Below are 22,022 nucleotides of genomic sequence, written 5' to 3'. Positions count from 1 at the left end.
TGGTACTTCCTGGTTCTAGTCAGGACTAATGTGATGGTACTTCCTGGTTCTAGGCAGGACTAATGTGATGGTACTTCCTGGTTCTGGTCAGGACTAATGTGATGGTACTTCCTGGTTCTAGTCAGGACTAATGTGATGGTACTTCCTGATAGAGGTGTGCGTAGATAGGGAAGTCTGGGCCTCCCCGCTCAGACTGCTGCCTCGCGCCTCGGCCCTGGATAAAGTGGAAGAAAATGGATGGAAGGTTTCCAAATGAGCAAAATGCATTGTTGAATGCATCAAGAGTTGTCTGACTGTGCTCCTAAATAATAGTGAACTAATTGTGTTACCATGGAAATCAAACGCATAACCAAAGAAATGATTAGTGGTATTTTCCACACATGTTCTGTGCATTAGTCCCAGTAATGTTACTAGGTCTTTACCAGGGGAATTCCAAGATAGAAAACACAGGGAAATCCATTCTGGCTTTGTTCACACATGTCCCTCCTCTGGCAAAATGCAGGTACATTTCCAGGTCAGGCTGCGTGTTTGAATGGATGAAAGGCTGAAACCAACCAGCTCCAAACACAGCCCTGGATAAATCATGTTGTTGGACTACAAATAAATCTACATCCCAACTTGAAGTCTCAAGCCCTGTTAAAGACCATTGTAAACATTTCCTGTTTTCCTGCATCATTTGGGGATTTCAGAAATCATTTTGTAAACCTCAATTTGAGAACCACTGGTTTAGAGAACAGAATATTCTGGTTTACAGAACAATAATGTTCTTCTGCTGCAGATGTTTGACGGAGCTGAGGCGCCTCAGAAGATTGTTGATGGTTGGAACGCCTTCTTCTGTGACGACCTGCAAGACCTGGTCAGTACTCAGGGTTTAGTCCTGGTTTATTCTTGTATTCTGGCTGGAGTTGTATTGCAGCAGTGTTTCCTCTGTAGCGTCAGCGTTTGTTGGAGCAGACGGTGAACTCTGAGTCGGTCGGTGAGCTGTGGCTCGGTCTGCTGCGGTTTTACACCGAAGAGTTTGATTTTAAAGAACACGTGATCAGCATCAGGCAAAATAAACGCCTCACAACCTTTGAGAAGCAGTGGACCAGCAAATGCATCGCTATAGAAGGTAAGGCACACACACACACACAGAGACACACACACACACACACACACACACATACACACACACACACACAGAGACACACACACACACACACACACATACACACACACACACACAGAGACACACACACACACACACACATACACACACACACACACAGAGACACACACACATACACACACACACAGAGACACACACACACACACACACAGAGACACACACACATACACACACACACAGAGACACACACACACACACACACACACACACAGAGACACACACACATACACACACACACAGAGACACACACACACACACACAGAGACACACACACACACACACACATACACACACACACACACACACACACACAGAGACACACACACATACACACACACACACACACACACACACACACACACAGAGACACACACACATACACACACACACAGAGACACACACACACACACACACACAGAGACACACACACATACACACACACACACACACACACACACACACATATACACACACACACACACAGAGACACACACACATACACACACACACAGAGACACACACACACACACACACACAGAGACACACATACACACACACACACACACACACACAGAGACACACACACACACACACAGAGACACACACACACACACACACACACATACACTCACACATACACACACACATACACTCACACATACACACACAGACACACACACACACACACACACACACACAGAGACACACACACACACACACACAGAGACACACACACACACACACACACACACAGTGTGATCAGACCCTGCAGGAATAATCAGTTGGCCAAAGGAAAGCTCCTGACCATGGAGGGTTCCATCCCAAATCCAGCACCTGAGACTGTACACTAGCACCCTGAGACTGTACACTAGCACCCTGAGACTGTACACTAGCACCCTGAGACTGTACACTAGCACCCTGAGACTGTACACTAGCACCCTGAGACTGTACACTAGCACCCTGAGACTGTACACTAGCACCCTGAGACTGGACACTAGCACCCTGAGACTGTACACTAGCACCCTGAGACTGGACACTAGCACCCTGAGACTGGACACTAGCACCCTGAGACTGTACACTAGCACCCTGAGACTGTACACTAGCACCCTGAGACTGCACACTAGCACCCTGAGACTGGACACTAGCACCCTGAGACTGGACACTAGCACCCTGAGACTGGACACTAGCACCCTGAGACTGGACACTAGCACCCTGAGACTGTACACTAGCACCCTGAGACTGGACACTAGCACCCTGAGACTGTACACTAGCACCCTGAGACTGTACACTAGCACCCTGAGACTGCACACTAGCACCCTGAGACTGTACACTAGCACCCTGAGACTGGACACTAGCACCCTGAGACTGGACACTAGCACCCTGAGACAGGACACTAGCACCCTGAGACTGTACACTAGCACCCTGAGACTGTACACTAGCACCCTGAGACTGTACACTAGCACCCTGAGATTGTACACTAGCACCCTGAGACTGTACACTAGCACCCTGAGACTGTACACTAGCACCCTGAGACTGTACACTAGCACCCTGAGACTGTACACTAGCACCCTGAGACTGTACACTAGCACCCTGAGACTGTACACTAGCACCCTGAGACTGTACACTAGCACCCTGAGACTGTACACTAGCACCCTGAGACTGGACACTAGCACCCTGAGACTGGACACTAGCACCCTGAGACAGGACACTAGCACCCTGAGACTGGACACTAGCACCCTGAGACTGTACACTAGCACCCTGAGACTGTACACTAGCACCCTGAGACTGTACACTAGCACCCTGAGACTGGACACTAGCACCCTGAGACTGGACACTAGCACCCTGAGACTGTACACTAGCACCCTGAGACTGCACACTAGCACCCTGAGACTGCACACTAGCACCCTGAGACTGTACACTAGCACCCTGAGACTGTACACTAGCACCCTGAGATTGTACACTAGCACCCTGAGACTGTACACTAGCACCCTGAGACTGTACACTAGCACCCTGAGACTGTACACTAGCACCCTGAGACTGTACACTAGCACCCTGAGACTGGACACTAGCACCCTGAGACTGGACACTAGCACCCTGAGACTGTACACTAGCACCCTGAGACTGTACACTAGCACCCTGAGACTGTACACTAGCACCCTGAGACTGTACACTAGCACCCTGAGACTGGACACTAGCACCCTGAGATTGTACACTAGCACCCTGAGTAGGGATGCGTACTGCTACGACGGACCGGATCTGGACTCGTAAAAACGTTTCGGTTCAGTTACAAAAAAAACGAAACCCCGGTGATTCGGTTCTGGGTTCATAAAAAAATATAGCACTCACATTCTATATCCTTTTCGTTCTAGAATCTAAACCATCTTAAACCTTCCATTGATCACAAAATTTGCGCTGGAAAAGACGTAAACACTGCCCTGCGCCGTTGTCAATGGAGCACCCGGACCCTAATTAGTGACACACGCGTCTTCCGGGCATAATAAGCCGGCGAAATAAGCGCGGAACCGTGTATCATGCAGACATTGAAGCGGCAGCCGGTAAGATCGCTGGCTGTATTTGAACTGTTTTAAGCTGGGGCCGCCACGTGTTAAAGGGGCGTGGCCACGTGTTAAAGGGGCGGGGTCAGCGTGGTCTTCTCTGGGTCTTTGGTCTGGTGTAAATATGAATGAAATAACTTAAGCATTATGTTGTGGTGTGATGTATTTGGCATTAAGTAAATACAAAGTAAAGTCAAAGTAATATTGTTTAATTGCTGCATTCATTAATTGGAGTTTATATTTTGTAATAGTATTTTGTTTGTATTTACAGTTGTTAAATATGGTCTGGTGTTTAATGCTGCTAATATGATGTATTATTTTGATTTGTTGTGTAAAATATTTTCATATTCTACTTTTGATACTGCTAAGTTGATAGCTGGGTTGAAATAATCGATTTTCCGATTTTTAATCGATTCGCATATTAATGACCGATTATCGATTCGTACGTCCAAAGATCAATTTTTTAATTTTTTTTTAAATTAAAATGATTTTCTACATTTCCCTCAGTGACTTCAATCTACCTTCAAGAAAGATAATTCAGGACTCCTGGATTCTCTCTCTTGAAGGTAGATTGACCCTTGACCTTTTCATCAGTAACTACAATACTCTGTTTAATATTGATATAATACTAGTTTTAATATGTTGCTTCTCTACACAGTCATGAAGTGAAGGAAACGCTTCAAATACATTTTTCATTTTTAATAACATTAACCCCCGGATCCAATCGGAAATCAGATTGAAATCGGAGAGGATCTGAGAAAATCGGAAAAAATCGATTTTGAAACGTAAAAATCTGAATCGAATCGATTCTTGAAATTTGAATCGAAACCCAGCTCTAGCTAAGTTGATGCTTTATAGTGATTCAAGTTGACTTTTATGCTAGTTTTTGTAACTCTGTTATTTTACACTGTTATTTAATTATTGACACTGGTGTTTTGTCTGTTTGAAGGTTTTTACCTGATTTTTGATGCTAATGGATCTGAACATTAAAGAGTGAAATGTGTCTTTAGGCAAAACATTGTATCAGATGAAACAGCTGCTTTGACCCTTGACCCAGACTGACCCTGTCAACAATACTCAACATGCTCTTGTTCAGAAGTTGTTCCTCAAGTAAAACACATGAATGTGTGTTAACTGTTAGTTAAGCTATAATTTAGCTGCTAGCTAGTAGCTTGTGATTTGTAAGTTGTAACTTCTGTTAACCTGTTTCCATCCACCTATTTTCGCCCAGTGCACAATGGTTGGACCCAAATGTCATTGCTTATTAAAAGAGGATCTTATGTTCCACATGTGAGTGTAATGCATCATTAGAAAGCTTAGGCCTTCTAGTTTCTGCAGATGTGCACATGAACACTGTCAGGGCTTCAGAACTTACACTACAGAGGCCCAAACATAAACAAAACATCCTTTTTTAGTCTCGCCTGAATATTGTCCATTTGTAATGGTCCTGAGCATGACATACTTCATTGTGTGCATATGCTGTTCACTGTACATGATGTTTATCTTGTTGACAACAACTGTGTAAAGTTTCAGATCTCTAGGAACAGGCATTTTGGTGCTGTTGACCTTTTTGTATCAAAAAGTATATTCGGAACAAGTGATCCAAATATGTGCCAACTGTGCCAAACTGTTTTATTACAATTTTAGCTCCTCTATGATCATAAAACATACATTTTGATGTTTTGTAGGCCACTAATAGCAATTATAACTGCTAAAAAAAAAATATGTGAAAATGTGTAAATATGAGTTTACCCATGAATTTCCCATATAGAGGTTAAAAAAAAATATATATATATATATAATATTTTTATTTTATATTTTTATTGGTATAATAATACATATATCTAACAAAATGCATGTCCAAAAGGCTAATACATCTTGTACATCTGAGGCCTGTGTATGAACCCATCGTGCGCAGGCAGCCTGTGGTGTCCCGTGAGGTGAGGATGTGGTCTGCTGAGAGCGAGGAGGCTCTGAGGGACTGCTTCAGCACCACTGTCTGGACTGAGCTTTATGACCCACATGGGGAGGACATCAACACCATCACAGAGTGCATCACGGACTACATCAACTTCTGTTTTGAGAACATTGTTCCCTCCCGGACGGTGCGGTGTTTTCCAAACAACAAGCCATGGATTAACCGTGAACTGAGGGCTCTGCTGAAGGAGAAGAAGAGAGCCTTCAGGTCAGGGAACAAGGAGGAGCTGAGGACTGTGCAGAAGGAGCTGAGGAGGAAGATCAGGCAGGCTGAGGCCGGCTACAAGAGGAGGATGGAGGAGCAGCTGCAGCAGAAGAACATTCAGGGAGTGTGGAGGAGCCTGAAAACCATCTCGGGCTTCAAAATCCCCCCTGCCCAGACAGAGGGGGATCTACAGTGGGTGAATGATTTAAATGCTCACTTCTTGAGGTTTGATCAGTCACCCGCCCCTCCCCCTGCACAGCTGCATGCTCCCTCTTCCACAGCTGGACAATGCCCTGCATCTGTTCCTCTTCACTTATCTGCCCCGGACCATCAGCTCCCCACTTCGCCTGGACTCACCCATCCCCCCAGCACACGGTCCCCCTGCCAACCACTGACTGTCACAGCAGCACAGGTGAGGAGTGAGCTGAAGAGGATTAAAGTGAGGAAGGCAGCAGGACCTGATGGCATCAGCCCCAGGCTCCTTAAGTCCTGCAGATGAACTGTGTGGAGTTATGGAGCATGTCTTCAACATGAGCCTGAAGCTGAGGGTGGTACCACAGGTCTGGAAGACCTCCTGTCTGGTACCTGTGCCTAAGACACCGCGCCCCAAAGACCTCAACAGCTTCAGGCCAGTGTCTCTCACGTCCTGATGAAGACACTGGAGCGGTTGGTCCTGGACCACCTCCGCTCCACCGTGAGCTCAGCCATGGACCCGCTGCAGTTTGCATATCGGTCTGGCATCGGAGTGGAGGACGCCGTCATCTCCTGCTGCACCGCTCTCTCTCTCACCTGGAAAAGCCTGGCAGCTCTGTGAGGATTCTGTTCTTCGATCTTTCCAGCGCCTTCAACACCATCAGCTCCTGAGGGACAAGCTGGAGACGGCTCCTGAGGGACAAGCTGGAGACGGCTCCCGAGGGACAAGCTGGAGACGGCTGGTGTGGAGTACGACCTGCAGAGTGGATCCTGGACGACCTCACAGACCGACCCCAGTTTGTGAGAGCCCGGAACTGTGTGTCTGACACTCGGACCTGCAGTGTGGGGGACCTGCAGTGTGGAGGACCTGCAGTGTGGAGGACCTGCAGTGTGGAGGACCTGCAGTGTGGGACCTGCAGTGTGGGGGCACTGTCCTCGCGCCTTTTCTCTTCACCCTCTACACTGCAGACTGCAGACATGACAGACAGACAGACAGACAGACAGACAGACAGACAGACAGACAGACAGACAGACAGACAGACAGACAGACAGACAGACAGACAGACAGACAGACAGACAGACAGAAAGACAGAAAGACAGAAAGACAGAAAGACAGAAAGACAGAAAGACAGAAAGACAGAAAGACAAGACAAGACAAGACAAGACAAGACAAGACAAGACAAGACAAGACAAGACAAGACAAGACAAGACAAGACAAGACAAGACAAGACAAGACAAGACAAGACAAGACAAGACAAGACAGACAGTATTATTTATTTAAAATGTATTTGTAAATATTCATTTTAAAAAAAAGATGAACAAATTAACTTTTAAACACTTTTTAAACGTAAAAAAAAAAAAAACTTGCAAATAAAATGAGTTGTAGAACAAATAAATCAACACAAAGTCAGATGGTCTTATTTACAACTTTCTTCCACATCATCATCATCAGATGACTATTTGCAGGAGTCTCATTTACATATGAATTGTTATTACACTCACTTAATACATAAGTGTTAAGCTTCTGATGGAAAAATAAAGGTTGCTGTGGCGACCATCATGGTGTATTTTATGTCTTATTCAAATTGTACCGCTCTATTTGACGTTCCATTCCATTTTTCGTTTTGCTATTTGATGACGGTCCCTAAGTACTCTTAATCGATTGACAGTGATCAGTACTTTTAGGCGCTTTGGTTACACAATTAAACACACATTTTTGTATCGCAAAAGCTGCGAAACAAACACACTGTTTTCTGAGGAACGCATCACATTTGAGAGAAAATGCGTCGCATTTTGCGATACGGCTTATTCTGAACCCTGTATATATATATATATATATATATATATATATATATATATATATATATATATATATATATATATATACATATGTATATGTACAACTGTTTAAACTGTTTGTGATTTCTGTAATTTCTTTGTGATTTGAATGCATTTTTTTCCTGTTGTGAAGCACTTTGAATTGCCTCGTGTATGAAATGTGCTCTACAAATAAAGATTCAGCAGTAGCAGTTGCCTCGAGGGGCTACAGTGTGTTCTGTGACCCTGACCCTGACCTACAGGGCAGTTATAATAAACAGGTGAAACTCAATGTAAACACAAACAAAAACAGGCCTGGCTTTTATCAGGAGGCTCCGCCCAGTGGGTCAGCAGATTGAGAACGACTCTTGGATGAGAGTCGAAATGTCTTGCTTTTCTAAAACAGTGTCTAGATGACTACAACTGAAACTTTTTCCACAATCGATCACTTCTGGTCGAGAGATTACACCAACTATTTTAGTGAAAGTTTGTCAAATTAGCCGATAAACTCCATGAGGCAGCAGATGTTTTAAATAGTGTCGTTGTTTGTTGTTTCAGATCCGTTCGACCTGAACCATAATCTCGGTGCTGGAGTTTCTCGCAAAAGTAAGAGACAAATATAAAATAATGTTTTCATTTTAAACTTCTAATTGTCTCTCTCTTCAGTGACAAACTTCATCATGAAAGCTTTTATTAATGGCAGGAAGTTGTTTGGGACGCCGTTTTACCCAACTCCAGGCTCCGAAGTGGTACGGACGGAAAGACCAGTGTTTGTTTTTGTGCAACTTTCTTTTTCACAGAATGTCTGTGATTTTTAGGACTACTTTTTTGACTCCAAAGTGCTGACAGACGGAGAGCTGGCGCCAAACGACCGCTGCTGCAGAATCTGCGGAAAAATTGGCCACTACATGAAGGATTGTCCCAAGAGACGCCGGTAACTACTTTATTTAAGTACTTATTTAAGATGAAACACATGAAGGATTGTCCCAAGAGACAAAACCACACGTAACTTTACGAGACGATTAACTTCCTCTGTGAGCCCAGCTCAGGGTTTAGGTTGTTCTTTCAGGTGTCCAGGTAACATGGTTAAGATAAGATATTCCTTTATTGTCCCACATGGGGACATTTCATTGTTGCAACGCAGGTAGATCCAGAGGCAGATCCAGAAGAAAAGAACAGATCACTTATAGGAAGTCTGAAAAACACTTTCAGTAGAAGATCTCCTATAAACAAAAACTCAAGGACACATATTCTGCTAAATGTCCCTTTTCTCTCTTTAAATTCTGTACTTGCGTTCTAACACTGTTCCTCATCACTATCATAGTAGAGATACTACACTCTGCATCTGTTCTAATATAGTATATTATAAATATATTAGAATATATATTTATATATATATCTATATCTATATATATATATATATATATAGATATAGATATAGATATATATTATACACACACACAACTGTGTGCTTACATTTAGCATGTTGGTCAAGCTAACTTTTGTTTATTTTCCCACGGTAATTCCCTTTACGCCCACTAGATGGAGCGCTAACTCAAATCTTGAGGAAATGTCTACCTGAAAGTCATGTTTGTTGACCTTTTGACCTTTGGTGTGTCCAGGGTGAAGAAGAAGGACGGAGAGACTCAGGTCGAGAGTCGAGACGAGGAGCAGAGACGCTGCTTTCAGTGCGGAGACACAGGCCATGTTAGAAGAGACTGTCCTGAGTACAGACACCTGAAGACCAGGACTACGGCCGGACCTCAGGGTAAGGACCAGGACCTCAGGGTAAGGACCAGGGCCACAGGGTAAGGACCAGGACCACAGGACTACAGGGTAAGGACCGGGACCACAGGGTAAGGACCAGGACCTCAGGGTAAGGACCAGGACCACAGGACCACAGGGTAGAGAGATGGGTTAGAGTTTGGGTCCCTCTTCCTAGGGTCAGGGTTGCACTTCCTGAGCAGCCTCAGGGACGAAAGGTTCAGAAGTGACGCTCCTCCTTGTTTGCGCCGCATGAAGAAGAGAAAAGCAATTTGGCAACATCAAATAAAATGTTGTGGAAGTACAAATGACATATTTTACCCCTGGCTACTTATATATGTTAAACAAAGCACCAACTCTTATGATTCATTTGTTTTATCTGTAATTGTATGTCGTTTGCAACATTTTAGACAGGGGTAGAAAAATTATTTAAATAAAAAATCTAATTTTGGAAAGAAAAAAAACAACTTTTTTGTAGACAAAATTGCCCAGCTCGAAAATGGCGGTAGTCAGAGTCTCAGGTCTATTATGAGATCTATAAAGAAAAACCACATACTGTGTAGAACATGGGACAGGAATCCTTCTGAAATGATTTTAAACGGACGTGTCCTATTTGCAACAGTAAAAAGATTTACAAATCCCCCAGAGTTAGTTTCCACATCCAAGTGTAATAGGTTTGCAGTATTTCTTAATGAGGCCGCCCCAAATAGTTTAACAATAGTTCAGGATCTAGATGAGTCTTTTTCAGAAGAGGTTTAATGACGTCATGTTTGAAGGACGTGGAACATAAACACTTTCTACTGAAGTATTTATTATATTCAGAATAGAGTCTATAATTCGGGGCAGAATGTCTTTGAGGAGCTTGGAATGGGGTCTAGGACACAAGTGGAGCTTTTAGAGGACATAAGGGCTGAAGTTCTCTCTCTTGATCAACAGCTGAACATTTCTACATTTACAGCTGGATTTATCTGAGACGTTAGATTTACAGCTTGGGCTGGTTCAGGGCGAATAGTGGGAGTCATTTCATCTCATTTATCTCTGATTGTTTTTATTTTATTGTTAAAAAATAGGAGGAAATCCTCAGAGCTGAGAGAAGCTGGGAGTGAGGACTCTACTGCGCTGTTTTTTGTATCTTTGCATCCACTGTCATTGTAAACGACCATCTAGCCACCATAATCAACAGGTCTCACTCACTCCGAATCTCCGCTGCAGAAGAATCTGAGCCGGAGCTGGATTGATCTTGTTCTGTGGCCGGGGCAGCAGTGGAGCTTGAGCCAGGGCCTGGGTGTGTGGTGGCTGGTGCGGATGTGGTGCACAGAGGCTCGCGCTGGTACAGAGCTATCTAGCTTAGGTGTAGCATTGCTAGCCTGATTCTCTGTGGCATTTTTCCTCTGTGACTTTTTTCTAAGACATGCTCCCGAAATAAGTGTCCTATTTCTTCATACATCTGCTCCCATGTAAAAATATTGGGTCTCCCCAGGTGAACTCGTAATAAAGTCGGATTATTTCCATGGGTATGACCACAGACAGAAACACATCCGCACTAAGCCGCCATCAGCTGCAGCAGGTTTTCATTGATTTGGTTAGTGCTGCTCCTGGTAACCTGGAGGGGTTTAGTCAGTGGGGTTCTGTGCCACTAGGGCATCTCCTCAGGAGCCTGGAGACCAAATCCAGATCTTTGGTCTAGACTTGGATCAGGATTGCAGCTGGAGGATTTTTCTTATTGTGCATGTTTTGTGCTGATGGGGTAAACTGGAAGAAAGGGTTGACTCTAACCACCCAGACATGACAACATAAATGGCTGGTCTGGCCCAGGAGTCAAACCCGTGACCTTCTTGCTGTGAAGTGAGAGTGCTAGCCACTCCCAGATGCGAGTCTGTTGTACCAGGACTGGTTCTGGACTAAACCTGGTCTTGTGCGGGTCTAATCTGGACTAAACCTTTGTGGACAACACCACCCTCATCACCATGACGACACCACCCTCATCACCATGACGACACCACCCTCATCGGACTCATCTCGGAGGGGAGGAGTCTGTTTACAGGCGGTGGAGCAGCTGGTGTCCTGGTGCAGCGGAAACAACCTTGAGTTCAACGTCCAGAAGACAGAGGAGATGATCGTGGACTTCAGGGAAGTCACAGCCTCAAGTGGGAGGAGCCACCATCACCAGGACCTCAAGTGGGAGGAGCCACCATCACCAGGACCTCAAGTGGGAGGAGCCACCATCACCAGGACCTCAAGTGGGAGGAGCCACCATCACCAGGACCTCAAGTGGGAGGAGCCACCATCACCAGGACCTCAAGTGGGAGGAGCCACCATCACCAGGACCTCAAGTGGGAGGAGCCACCATCACCAGGACCTCAAGTGGGAGGAGCCACCATCACCAGGACCTCAAGTGGGAGGAGCCACCATCACCAGGACCTCAAGTGGGAGGAGCCACCATCACCAGGACCTCAAGTGGGAGGAGCCACCATCACCAGGACCTCAAGTGGGAGGAGCCACCATCACCAGGACCTCAAGTGGGAGGAGCCACCATCACCAGGACCTCAAGTGGGAGGAGCCACCAGCACCAGGACCTCAAGTGGGAGGAGCCACCAGCACCAGGACCTCAAGTGGGAGGAGCCACCAGCACCAGGACCTCAAGTGGGAGGAGCCACCAGCACCAGGACCTCAAGTGGGAGGAGCCACCAGCACCAGGACCTCAAGTGGGAGGAGCCACCAGCACCAGGACCTCAAGTGGGAGGAGCCACCAGCACCAGGACCTCAAGTGGGAGGAGCCACCATCACCAGGACCTCAAGTGGGAGGAGCCACCATCACCAGGACCTCAAGTGGGAGGAGCCACCATCACCAGGACCTCAAGTGGGAGGAGCCACCATCACCAGGACCTCAAGTGGGAGGAGCCACCATCACCAGGACCTCAAGTGGGAGGAGCCACCATCACCAGGACCTCAAGTGGGAGGAGCCACCATCACCAGGACCTCAAGTGGGAGGAGCCACCATCACCAGGACCTCAAGTGGGAGGAGCCACCATCACCAGGACCTCAAGTGGGAGGAGCCACCATCACCAGGACCTCAAGTGGGAGGAGCCACCATCACCAGGACCTCAAGTGGGAGGAGCCACCATCACCAGGACCTCAAGTGGGAGGAGCCACCATCACCAGGACCTCAAGTGGGAGGAGCCACCATCACCAGGACCTCAAGTGGGAGGAGCCACCATCACCAGGACCTCAAGTGGGAGGAGCCACCATCACCAGGACCTCAAGTGGGAGGAGCCACCATCACCAGGACCTCAAGTGGGAGGAGCCACCATCACCAGGACCTCAAGTGGGAGGAGCCACCATCACCAGGACCTCAAGTGGGAGGAGCCACCAGCACCAGGACCTCAAGTGGGAGGAGCCACCAGCACCAGGACCTCAAGTGGGAGGAGCCACCAGCACCAGGACCTCAAGTGGGAGGAGCCACCAGCACCAGGACCTCAAGTGGGAGGAGCCACCAGCACCAGGACCTCAAGTGGGAGGAGCCACCAGCACCAGGACCTCAAGTGGGAGGAGCCACCAGCACCAGGACCTCAAGTGGGAGGAGCCACCAGCACCAGGACCTCAAGTGGGAGGAGCCACCAGCACCAGGACCTCAAGTGGGAGGAGCCACCAGCACCAGGACCTCAAGTGGGAGGAGCCACCAGCACCAGGACCTCAAGTGGGAGGAGCCACCAGCACCAGGACCTCAAGTGGGAGGAGCCACCAGCACCAGGACCTCAAGTGGGAGGAGCCACCATCACCAGGACCTCAAGTGGGAGGAGCCACCATCACCAGGACCTCAAGTGGGAGGAGCCACCATCACCAGGACCTCAAGTGGGAGGAGCCACCATCACCAGGACCTCAAGTGGGAGGAGCCACCATCACCAGGACCTCAAGTGGGAGGAGCCACCATCACCAGGACCTCAAGTGGGAGGAGCCACCAGCACCAGGACCTCAAGTGGGAGGAGCCACCAGCACCAGGACCTCAAGTGGGAGGAGCCACCAGCACCAGGACCTCAAGTGGGAGGAGCCACCAGCACCAGGACCTCAAGTGGGAGGAGCCACCATCACCAGGACCTCAAGTGGGAGGAGCCACCATCACCAGGACCTCAAGTGGGAGGAGCCACCATCACCAGGACCTCAAGTGGGAGGAGCCACCATCACCAGGACCTCAAGTGGGAGGAGCCACCATCACCAGGACCTCAAGTGGGAGGAGCCACCATCACCAGGACCTCAAGTGGGAGGAGCCACCATCACCAGGACCTCAAGTGGGAGGAGCCACCAGCACCAGGACCTCAAGTGGGAGGAGCCACCAGCACCAGGACCTCAAGTTGGAGGAGCCACCATCACCAGGACCTCAAGTGGGAGGAGCCACCATCACCAGGACCTCAAGTGGGAGGAGCCACCATCACCAGGACCTCAAGTGGGAGGAGCCACCATCACCAGGACCTCAAGTGGGAGGAGCCACCATCACCAGGACCTCAAGTGGGAGGAGCCACCATCAGCTCCAGCAGAGGATGAACTTCCTGCAGCAGCTGAAGAAAGACAAACTGATGATGGTGCAGTTCTACACGGCCATCACCTCCTCCATCACCTCCTCCATCACCTCCTCCATCACCTCCTCCATCACCTCCTCCATCACCTCCTCCATCACCTCCTCCATCACCGTGTGATACGCTGGAGCCACAGCCAGAGACAAACAGGGACTACAGCGCCCTCTGCTGAGAAGGTGATCGGTTTCAGACTTCTATCTCTGCAGGACCTGTACGTCTCCAGGACTCTGGGACAGGAGGCCACTCCCCTCAGGCAGGAGGCCCCTCCCCTCAGGCAGGAGGCCCCTCCCCTCAGGCAGGAGGCCACTCCCCTCAGGCAGGAGGCCCCTCCCCTCAGGCAGGAGGCCACTCCCCTCAGGCAGGAGGCCCCTCCCCTCAGGCAGGAGGCCCCTCCCCTCAGGCAGGAGGCCCACCCCCTCAGGCAGGAGGCCACTCCCCTCAGGCAGGAGGCCACTCCCCTCAGGCAGGAGGCCACTCCCCTCAGGCAGGAGGCCACTTGCTCAGGCAGGAGGCCACTCCCCTCAGGCAGGAGGCCACTCCCCTCAGGCAGGAGGCCACTCCCCTCAGGCAGGAGGCCACTCCCTTCAGGCAGGAGGCCCACCCCCTCAGGCAGGAGGCCACTCCCCTCAGGCAGGAGGCCACTCCCCTCAGGCAGGAGGCCACTCCCCTCAGGCAGGAGGCCCCGGTCCATCTGGACCAGAACCTTCTCCACAAGAACAGTTTCTCTGCTGTTGGACTCATGAACACTGTCACTTTAACCATCATTTGATCACTCACTGTTTACTTTCTGCACTACGTATGTAAACTCAACTGTAAATGTGTGTACAAACCTATTTTTAACTTTATTTTTACTTATTTTTTATATCTGATAGCTTATTGTTGTGACTTATTAATTGTTCATTATTTTATTGTTTTGTGTTGCATCGAATCACCAGGACAAGTTCCTATGTTAATTTTGTTCTTTGGCAATAAACCTTCTTCTGATTCTGATGTCCACAGGTCACTGTGTCCAGAGGAACTCCAACTCTGTGAGTCAGGAACGAAACAGAAACAACTCTGAGTGTGTGAGTTTGAACCCGGACTAATCCAGGACTAAACTAGGTCTAAACCAGGACTAAACCAGGACTAAACCAGGTCTAAACCAGGACTAAACCAGGTCTAAACCAGGTCTAATCCAGGACTAAACCAGGACTAAACCAGGACTAAACCAGGACTAAACCAGGACTAAAGCAGGACTAATCCAGGACTAAACTAGGTCTAAACCAGGACTAAACCAGGACTAAACCAGGTCTAAACCAGGACTAAACCAGGACTAAACCAGGTCTAAACCAGGTCTAATCCAGGACTAAACCAGGACTAAACCAGGACTAAACCAGGACTAAACCAGGACTAAACCAGGACTAATCCAGGACTAAACTAGGTCTAAACCAGGACTAAACCAGGACTAAACCAGGTCTAAACCAGGTCTAATCCAGGACTAAACCAGGACTAAACCAGGACTAAACCAGGTCTAAACCAGGTCTAATCCAGGACTAAACCAGGACTAAACCAGGACTAAACCAGGACTAAACCAGGTCTAAACCAGGACTAAACCAGGACTAAACCAGGACTAATCCAGGACTAATCCAGGACTAAACCAGGACTAAACCAGGACTAAACCAGGACTAATCCAGGACTAAACCAGGACTAATCCAGGACTAAACTAGGTCTAAACCAGGACTAAACCAGGACTAAACCAGGTCTAAACCAGGTCTAATCCAGGACTAAACCAGGACTAAACCAGGACTAAACCAGGTCTAAACCAGGACTAAACCAGGTCTAATCCAGGACTAAACCAGGACTAATCCAGGACTAAACCAGGTCTAAACCAGGACTAAACCAGGTCTAAACCAGGACTAAACCAGGACTAAACCAGGACTAATCCAGGACTAAACCAGGACTAACTACACCTGTTCTCTCTGCTGCCCCCTGCTGGTCACTGATTGACGTGTCTGTGTCTTATCATGTGAATAGTGTATATATTTCTAGGCTTAGCTAACCCATATATGTCTATGTCAAATCATTGCTGAATTGTGTGGGTTTTTTAATCATTGTTTTAGGCTGACTTTAGATATAAAAATAGCAATTTGGCTAATTCTGGCATATTTACAGAAATGTTCATTCATATGCACTGTCCCTGGGGAAGAAACAAAAAACAGGACTAAATCAGGTCTGAACTGGGACTTAAACAGGTTCTAAACTAGGTCTCTCTCTGTTTCAGTCAGACAGCCGTCAGACTCCGCCCTCTCTGGCACATAGCTCCTCCCCGCAGGCCTTCAAAGCTCCGCCTCTTCAGCCGATAGCGATGTTTCCTCCAGGTTTGGCTCAGTGGCCTCAGGCTCAGTTCAAACTCAATGACCCGAGCATCATCTTTGCTCAGCAGGGACCGAGAGGCAGCGGCCACAGCAAAACAGGTAAGACTGCCCGCTGACCCCGCCCCCAGCCTCTGACCCCGCCCCCCATTCTCCCAGTTTCAAGGAAAAATAGAGGATTTTTGGCGAGCAATCAGTCTCATTTCCTGGTGGCGTGAACAGCTGAGTAGCTCTCCCACATGTCAATCATTCCCTGCATGCTACTGCACACCTGCAGCCTCGTTCCCATAGCAGCACGTTTCCATGGCAGCACATGTGTGGTTGATATGCCGGTGTGTGTTTAGAGAGTACAAACTCGACCAAAGCTTTTAGTGTTAAACTGGCTCATGACCAGTGGGTCAGTGCCAGGTTCTTCCTGGACTTTGCAGTGGCCTTAGTGCCGACTGACCATCTGACCAGTGTGTGTTCTGACCCTCTCCCCAGGCTCCTGCTCTGAGGCTGCGCTTGGACACAATGAGCTGTTGTGTCCAGCGGAGTTATTTACATGTTCAATAGTAATTGTGTCTAAATAATAGTTTTAGAATTGTAAAGAATTTCTTTAAAGAAAGACATTTTAATTTAAAGAAATTTAAAGGTGCTATTTTCAGGCTAAAAGCTAAAAGTTAAAGGTGCAGGGTACTACCTCAAAATAATCCCAGACCCGTCTTTTACTCTTTAGAATGTCAAAAATAGATCAGAATAGTCTGTCTGCCAGTGAACAATCAACATACATAAAAAAACCTAGTCTACACAATTGAAACAAAGACAACGTTCTTTTTCCGGAACCTACCGCCGGCGTCCTCTTCCCAGGCCAGTGAGAAGGTCCTCTCTTTTCTGACCTGATGAGGAATGAGGCTGTTATCGTTCCAAGTGGCCAAACAGTCCAACAATCCCACTTCTGACTCCAAATGGATGTGGAAAATATACTGTAAACAATGACAGGGAAATGAGGCAAAATAGAACCAAGTTGTCTTGTCCAAAAGTGAATCTTTATTTTAGCCTTGCACAAGCCAAAATGCTTTCCCTGACAGTCGTCTCTCCCTCCCTGATCTGACTCAGAACAAAGATGAATCCCATTTATCAAGGCTCAGGTGCCACGTATGGACCAAACCAGTCCAAACATATTGCAAAAACACACTCAATGTGAGACATCCTTGGATCTCTACATGCCTACATTTCCCCCTCACACCTTTCAGCTGTACAGTATCTTGTGTTCACAGATTCTGGGCAGCTGCATGGTCCTCCACCCGGCGCTCGTCTCTGGGAGCATCACAAACCGCCACAGTTTGCCCCCTCGTGGAGATATCCGGTACCACACGCATTCATCCAGAGCACGCCAGGCTTCCACCAGGGTACGACTGTCACACTTTCACAACAGCACCAGACCAAATCATTTCATTCCATTTATGTTTGTAATGCACCAAATCACCCTTTTCATCCTGCTGTTTGCATCACAAAAATACATTTCATTTCATTGAAAATTGCACCAGCAGTTACCTCACAGGTCTAAACCAGGACTAAACCAGGTCTAAACCAGGACTAAACCAGGACTAAACCAGGACTAAACCAGGTCTAAACCAGGACTAAACCAGGTCTAAACCAGGTCTGAACCAGGACTAAACCAGGACTAAACCAGGTCTAAACCAGGACTGAACCAGGACTAAACCAGGACTAAACCAGGACTAAACCAGGACTGAACCAGGTCTAAACCAGGACTAAACCAGGACTAAACCAGGTCTAAACCAGGTCTGAACCAGGACTGAACCAGGTCTAAACCAGGACTAAACCAGGACTAAACCAGGTCTAAACCAGGACTAAACCAGGTCTAAACCAGGTCTAAACCAGGACTGAACCAGGTCTGAACCAGGACTAAACCAGGACTAAACCAGGTCTAAACCAGGTCTAAACCAGGTCTAAACCAGGTCTAAACCAGGACTAAACCAGGTCTGAACCAGGACTAAACCAGGACTAAACCAGGACTAAACCAGGTCTAAACCAGGTCTAAACCAGGTCTAAACCAGGTCTAAACCAGGACTAAACCAGGACTAAACCAGGACTAAACCAGGACTAAACCAGGACTAAACCAGGTCTAAACCAGGACTAAACCAGGACTAAACCAGGTCTAAACCAGGACTAAACCAGGACTAAACCAGGACTGAACCAGGTCTGAACCAGGTCTGAACCAGGTCTAAACCAGGTCTAAACCAGGACTGAACCAGGACTAAACCAGGACTAAACCAGGACTGAACCAGGTCTGAACCAGGACTGAACCAGGACTAAACCAGGTCTAAACCAGGTCTAAACCAGGACTGAACCAGGACTGAACCAGGACTAAACCAGGTCTGAACCAGGTCTGAACCAGGACTGAACCAGGTCTAAACCAGGACTAAACCAGGACTGAACCAGGTCTGAACCAGGACTAAACCAGGACTAAACCAGGACTAAACCAGGTCTAAACCAGGTCTAAACCAGGACTAAACCAGGTCTAAACCAGGACTGAACCAGGTCTGAACCAGGACTGAACCAGGACTAAACCAGGACTAAACCAGGACTAAACCAGGTCTGAACCAGGTCTGAACCAGGTCTAAACCAGGACTAAACCAGGACTAAACCAGGTCTGAACCAGGACTGAACCAGGTCTAAACCAGGACTGAACCAGGACTAAACCAGGTCTAAACCAGGACTAAACCAGGACTAAACCAGGACTAAACCAGGACTGAACCAGGACTGAACCAGGACTGAACCAGGTCTAAACCAGGACTAAACCAGGACTAAACCAGGACTAAACCAGGTCTAAACCAGGACTAAACCAGGTCTGAACCAGGTCTGAACCAGGTCTGAACCAGGTCTGAACCAGGTCTGAACCAGGACTAAACCAGGTCTAAACCAGGACTAAACCAGGACTAAACCAGGTCTAAACCAGGACTAAACCAGGTCTGAACCAGGTCTGAACCAGGTCTGAACCAGGACTAAACCAGGTCTAAACAAGGACTAAACCAGGACTAAACCAGGTCTAAACCAGGACTGAACCAGGTCTGAACCAGGTCTGAACCAGGACTAAACCAGGTCTAAACAAGGACTAAACCAGGACTAAACCAGGTCTAAACCAGGACTGAACCAGGACTAAACCAGGACTGAACCAGGTCTAAACCAGGACTGAACCAGGTCTGAACCAGGTCTGAACCAGGACTGAACCAGGACTGAACCAGGTCTAAACCAGGACTAAACCAGGACTGAACCAGGTCTAAACCAGGACTAAACCAGGACTGAACCAGGACTGAACCAGGACTGAACCAGGACTAAACCAGGTCTGAACCAGGACTAAACCAGGACTGAACCAGGTCTAAACCAGGACTAAACCAGGACTGAACCAGGACTGAACCAGGTCTGAACCAGGACTGAACCAGGACTGAACCAGGACTAAACCAGGACTAAACCAGGTCTGAACCAGGTCTAAACCAGGACTAAACCAGGACTAAACCAGGACTAAACCAGGTCTAAACCAGGACTAAACCAGGTCTGAACCAGGTCTAAACCAGGACTAAACCAGGACTAAACCAGGTCTGAACCAGGTCTAAACCAGGACTAAACCAGGACTAAACCAGGACTAAACCAGGACTAAACCAGGTCTAAACCAGGACTGAACATCTGGAGCATCTGGATCTAAAGGTCAGGGCGTGAGGTGGAGCATCTAAGGAGCAGCATCAGTGTCTGAAACAGGAACTCCACGAGTGGAAAGGGGAAAAACATGTGACCATCAATGAACAGACACAGTCTTTATCAGAAGAAGCCATACTTCCCCCATAGTTGCATCTTTGAGGTGGGAGGGGCCATGTCAGTCAGGAGGAGGAGTTTAAATGTGATTCTAAAGTGAGGAGGTGATGGTGATTAATGGACAAGAAAGATTTACAGCAGTTTGTTGAAAACCACATTTACTGTTTGCTCTTGTGTGTGTCCCCTTAGGCTCAATGGCGCCCCCCGCAGGACGTTTTCCGCTCCTGCCTCACGTGCGTCGCACGCTCAACCTCAGTTTCTTGCAGCAGAAGAAGTGACCATATTTTTATGCATTTTAACTTGTACAGTTTTTAAGTTTTTACTGTTTTAGCGTGGCAGATGTTCCATATTTTACGGCTCCATTTTTCAGGGGCCAAAGGCTTTTTATTTGATGTAACAAAAAACAAAAACTAAAAAAGGAAATGTAAATGTTTTATTTTTTCTGCTGTTGATACTTGAGACGTCTCAATCATGATCTTAGAATAAACTCTAGAAACAACATGGCTCCATTTTCTGTGCTTTATTAAAGGAGGTTTTAGAGGAAAGCAAAAAGGTCCCAATGCATTAGGTAAGTTAGAGATACATGTGGACTGCTGTAAAGAGTTTCAAATGAACAAGTTCTGTCCGTCGTTCATGTTTTGACAGTGAAAATCAGATGTCCACACAATCATGCAGCAAATGATTTTATAACGCAGATGAATCGATTTTGTTCTTCAACGTGGGCACATGCAGTTTACAGACAGGTGCGGCCCGTTTATGGACAAGTTCTATTTTCTTCATAAATATAGTGCGCGCCGCTTTTATTCAGGATCACTGTATAGCCCGAAAAGTATGGTAGTACTAGATTACATGGGTGCACAAAACTAACTAGAGTCCTTGTCACTAAATATATTTGAGTACTCTTAACGTGTTACCAGCTAACACATTACCCCCAACTCTGCTCTTGAGTAACAATATTTTTAAAGAACTTTCTATTACTTGAGTACAATTTTGGTACAACTTAATGCAGAAAAAAAAAATCCACACATTATGGGCAAACAAGCAGACTCATGTTTATTAAGTGACATTTAAAACACTTTTAGAGCTTTCAGTCAAACTTTCATCGATCCTTCTGTAACTTCTACACAAACACATTTTTATTCACATACAATATGACAATCCTGTTTTTTTTTCAATCCCATCAAAATATAATAAGCAGTTTGCAGTTCAAATGTAAGTGTGTGCATGAGTGTAGGCCAGGAGGATTAAACCAAGATCAATACAAGTTTAAACCAGGTCTAACCCAGAAGTGTATGTGGCTGGCTGCTGTGCCTGAACCAGGTCGAACCCAAGTATTTGCCTTTTCGTTGCACTTCCTAAATCAGGGCTGTCCAAACTATGGTCCAGGGGCCAAATGTGGCCCTCAGACCTATTTTTGTTGGCCCTCAGGCTTCCCCCTAAATTGGCCCAAACAATCAAAAGTAGTACTTTTTACTGTAAAGCTTTGATTAAACCTGCAACAGACCAATATTAATGTTCCAAGCCTTATTAAATGTGCAGAGGCTCATCAACACCACAAAAAAAAATATCCCATGATTCACTTCCTTGTCATGTTGTCTGTGGCCCTTT

General features: G+C 47.1%; 1 protein-coding gene and 1 long non-coding RNA gene across 2 annotated transcripts in view; both read left to right on the top strand.

The window, feature by feature from the left end:
* tut4 (terminal uridylyl transferase 4) overlaps positions 1-20,896 on the top strand; it is a 112,175-nt gene extending 91,279 nt beyond the window's left edge. The window contains exons 22-31 of the mRNA XM_072438270.1: positions 779-856; positions 934-1,111; positions 8,474-8,521; positions 8,582-8,664; positions 8,734-8,849; positions 9,538-9,683; positions 15,250-15,314; positions 16,511-16,703; positions 17,861-17,992; positions 20,604-20,896. Coding sequence (XP_072294371.1) covers positions 779-856; positions 934-1,111; positions 8,474-8,521; positions 8,582-8,664; positions 8,734-8,849; positions 9,538-9,683; positions 15,250-15,314; positions 16,511-16,703; positions 17,861-17,992; positions 20,604-20,692 — 1,128 coding nt within the window. The 3' untranslated portion in view covers positions 20,693-20,896. The remainder of the gene's footprint in view (positions 1-778; positions 857-933; positions 1,112-8,473; positions 8,522-8,581; positions 8,665-8,733; positions 8,850-9,537; positions 9,684-15,249; positions 15,315-16,510; positions 16,704-17,860; positions 17,993-20,603) is intronic.
* LOC140353622 (uncharacterized) lies at positions 19,566-20,028 on the top strand. The gene is made up of 2 exons (XR_011925928.1): positions 19,566-19,706; positions 19,905-20,028. It is a non-coding gene; the product is annotated as an uncharacterized lncRNA (long non-coding RNA).
* Positions 20,897-22,022: the final 1,126 nt, after the last annotated feature.

Source organism: Eucyclogobius newberryi, unplaced genomic scaffold, assembly GCF_026437365.1.
Source record: "Eucyclogobius newberryi isolate DKJ021-1_F unplaced genomic scaffold, fEucNew1.0.hap1 SCAF_9, whole genome shotgun sequence".
Classification (NCBI taxonomy): domain Eukaryota; kingdom Metazoa; phylum Chordata; class Actinopteri; order Gobiiformes; family Gobiidae; genus Eucyclogobius; species Eucyclogobius newberryi.
This window is presented reverse-complemented; position numbering and strand designations above follow the sequence as displayed.